We start from the raw sequence: 2,003 nt of genomic DNA, 5'->3' as shown, positions 1-2,003 counted from the left end.
GCAATGCACAGCAGTCACAAGTATTTATTACTTGAACTAACTTGTATGGACCTACAATGGACTATTGATCTAAAGATAAATTACTAGATTATAGGTGTATACACACACACACACACACACACGTCACACACACCTAGAACCTCAACAAACCACATAACACACATTCCACACACCAAACACACACCACACACAAAAACCACACACACACGCCACACACATGCCACACACACACACACACACACACCTAGGACCGGCGAGTCTAGAACGTCTGCACAACATGTCACTGAAGGGTGGAAGGCCACCCTTGGAAATCCTGCCAATCAAAGTTCGCCACGCCCACCACTGCCACGTCATCCTCCGGAAGATGGATTCAGCCAATTGCACGCTGCAGAGGAAGCACGTGATCGTTGACGTCAGTGATGACGTTGCTCTGCGAGATATCTTCAGACAGGTGGGTGGTGGTGTGGTATCGGAATGATGATGTGTTGTATCGGAATGATGATGTTTGTTATCAGAATGATGATGTGTTGTATCGGAATGATGATGTTTGATATCGGAATGATGATGTGTGGTATCGGAATGATGATGTATGGTATCGGAATGATGATGTGTGGTATCGGAATGATAATGTGTTGCATCGGAATGATGATGTGTTGTATCGGAATGTTGATTTGTCGTATTAAAAAAATGATGAATAACTTTACAATGATGATGATGATGATCAAAATGACAAAGATTACTGATACACATGATGTATGGTTTCCGTGAAATTTGTCTGAGGTACTTTATAACCTTCCCCCTACCTCCCCTGATGAACTTTGCCTTGCCTCCAATTTGAAAATGTGATTCACGAACTTGATGTTGTGTAGGTTATCATAATCCTGATGATGCTGATGACGACGACGATGATGATGTTGTTGTTGATGACGATGATGACGATGATGATGATGTTGTTGTTGATGATGACGTTGTTGTTAATGGTGATGATGAAGTTGTTGTTGATGACGATGATGATGATGACGATGATGATGATGTTGTTGTTGTTAATGGTGATGATGAAGTTGTTGTTGATGACGATGATGATGATGACGATGATGATGAAAAGTGCTTGCTTTTTGCCACTCACTCATTGTTCATGAATCATCATCATCATCATCATCATCATCATCATCATCATCATCATCATCATTATCTTCCTCAACATTTTCACCAAGACCACCGGGTCATCATCATCACCACCACCCTATCATCACCACCATCCTCATCATCACCACCACCAACACCATCATCATCATCATCAACTTTTTAATCAGCACCACTGCCCCCACCATCATCATCGTCATCATCATCATCATCATCATCATCATCATCATGGCCAACTTTTTAATCAGCACTACAATTACTAATTCATGGATAAATAAGGCGTAACAGTTTGTCATTGGCTGGCTGCAGATTAATCGCGACTGACTGCTTGAAGACCTGAGGCCTCTTGCTGATGATGGTGATGATGATGAATATTACGATGATGATGTCGGTGATTATGGTAGTGGTGGTGTTGTTGATGATGATGATGACGCTGTTAATTATGATGTTGAAAGGGTTGATGATGATGGTGATGATGATGATGTCGATGATGTTGGCGATGATGATGATGGTGATGATGATGGTGGGGGGGTTAAGGTGGTGATGATGATGACTTAAAAAATAATGCTTTCAACGACAAAGCTAATGATGATGATGCTGTTAATTATGAAGTAGGAAGGGTTGATGATGATGGCGAGGATGATGATGATGATGGCGAGGATGATGATGATGATGGCGATGATGATGATGATGATGATGGTGGCGAGGATGATGATGATGATGGCGATGATGATGATGATGATGATGATGGTGGCGATGATGATGATGATGATGGCGAGGATGATGATGATGGTGATGATGATGGCGATGATGATGATGATTATGGCGATGATGATGATGGTGATGACCACCAAACAGTT

The 2,003-nt window shown here is 41.8% G+C and overlaps 1 protein-coding gene across 1 annotated transcript in view; it reads left to right on the top strand.

Moving 5' to 3' along the window:
* HELRODRAFT_178991 (hypothetical protein) overlaps window positions 1-478 on the top strand; it is a gene marked incomplete at both ends in the record, with an annotated part of 4,070 nt that extends 3,592 nt beyond the window's left edge. The window contains one exon of the mRNA XM_009027859.1: window positions 249-478. Coding sequence (XP_009026107.1) covers window positions 249-478 — 230 coding nt within the window. The remainder of the gene's footprint in view (window positions 1-248) is intronic.
* Between the last annotated feature and the right edge of the window lie 1,525 nt (window positions 479-2,003).

The sequence above is a fragment of the Helobdella robusta genome (genome assembly GCF_000326865.2).
Source record: "Helobdella robusta unplaced genomic scaffold HELROscaffold_51, whole genome shotgun sequence".
NCBI classification, from domain to species: domain Eukaryota; kingdom Metazoa; phylum Annelida; class Clitellata; order Rhynchobdellida; family Glossiphoniidae; genus Helobdella; species Helobdella robusta.
This window is presented reverse-complemented; position numbering and strand designations above follow the sequence as displayed.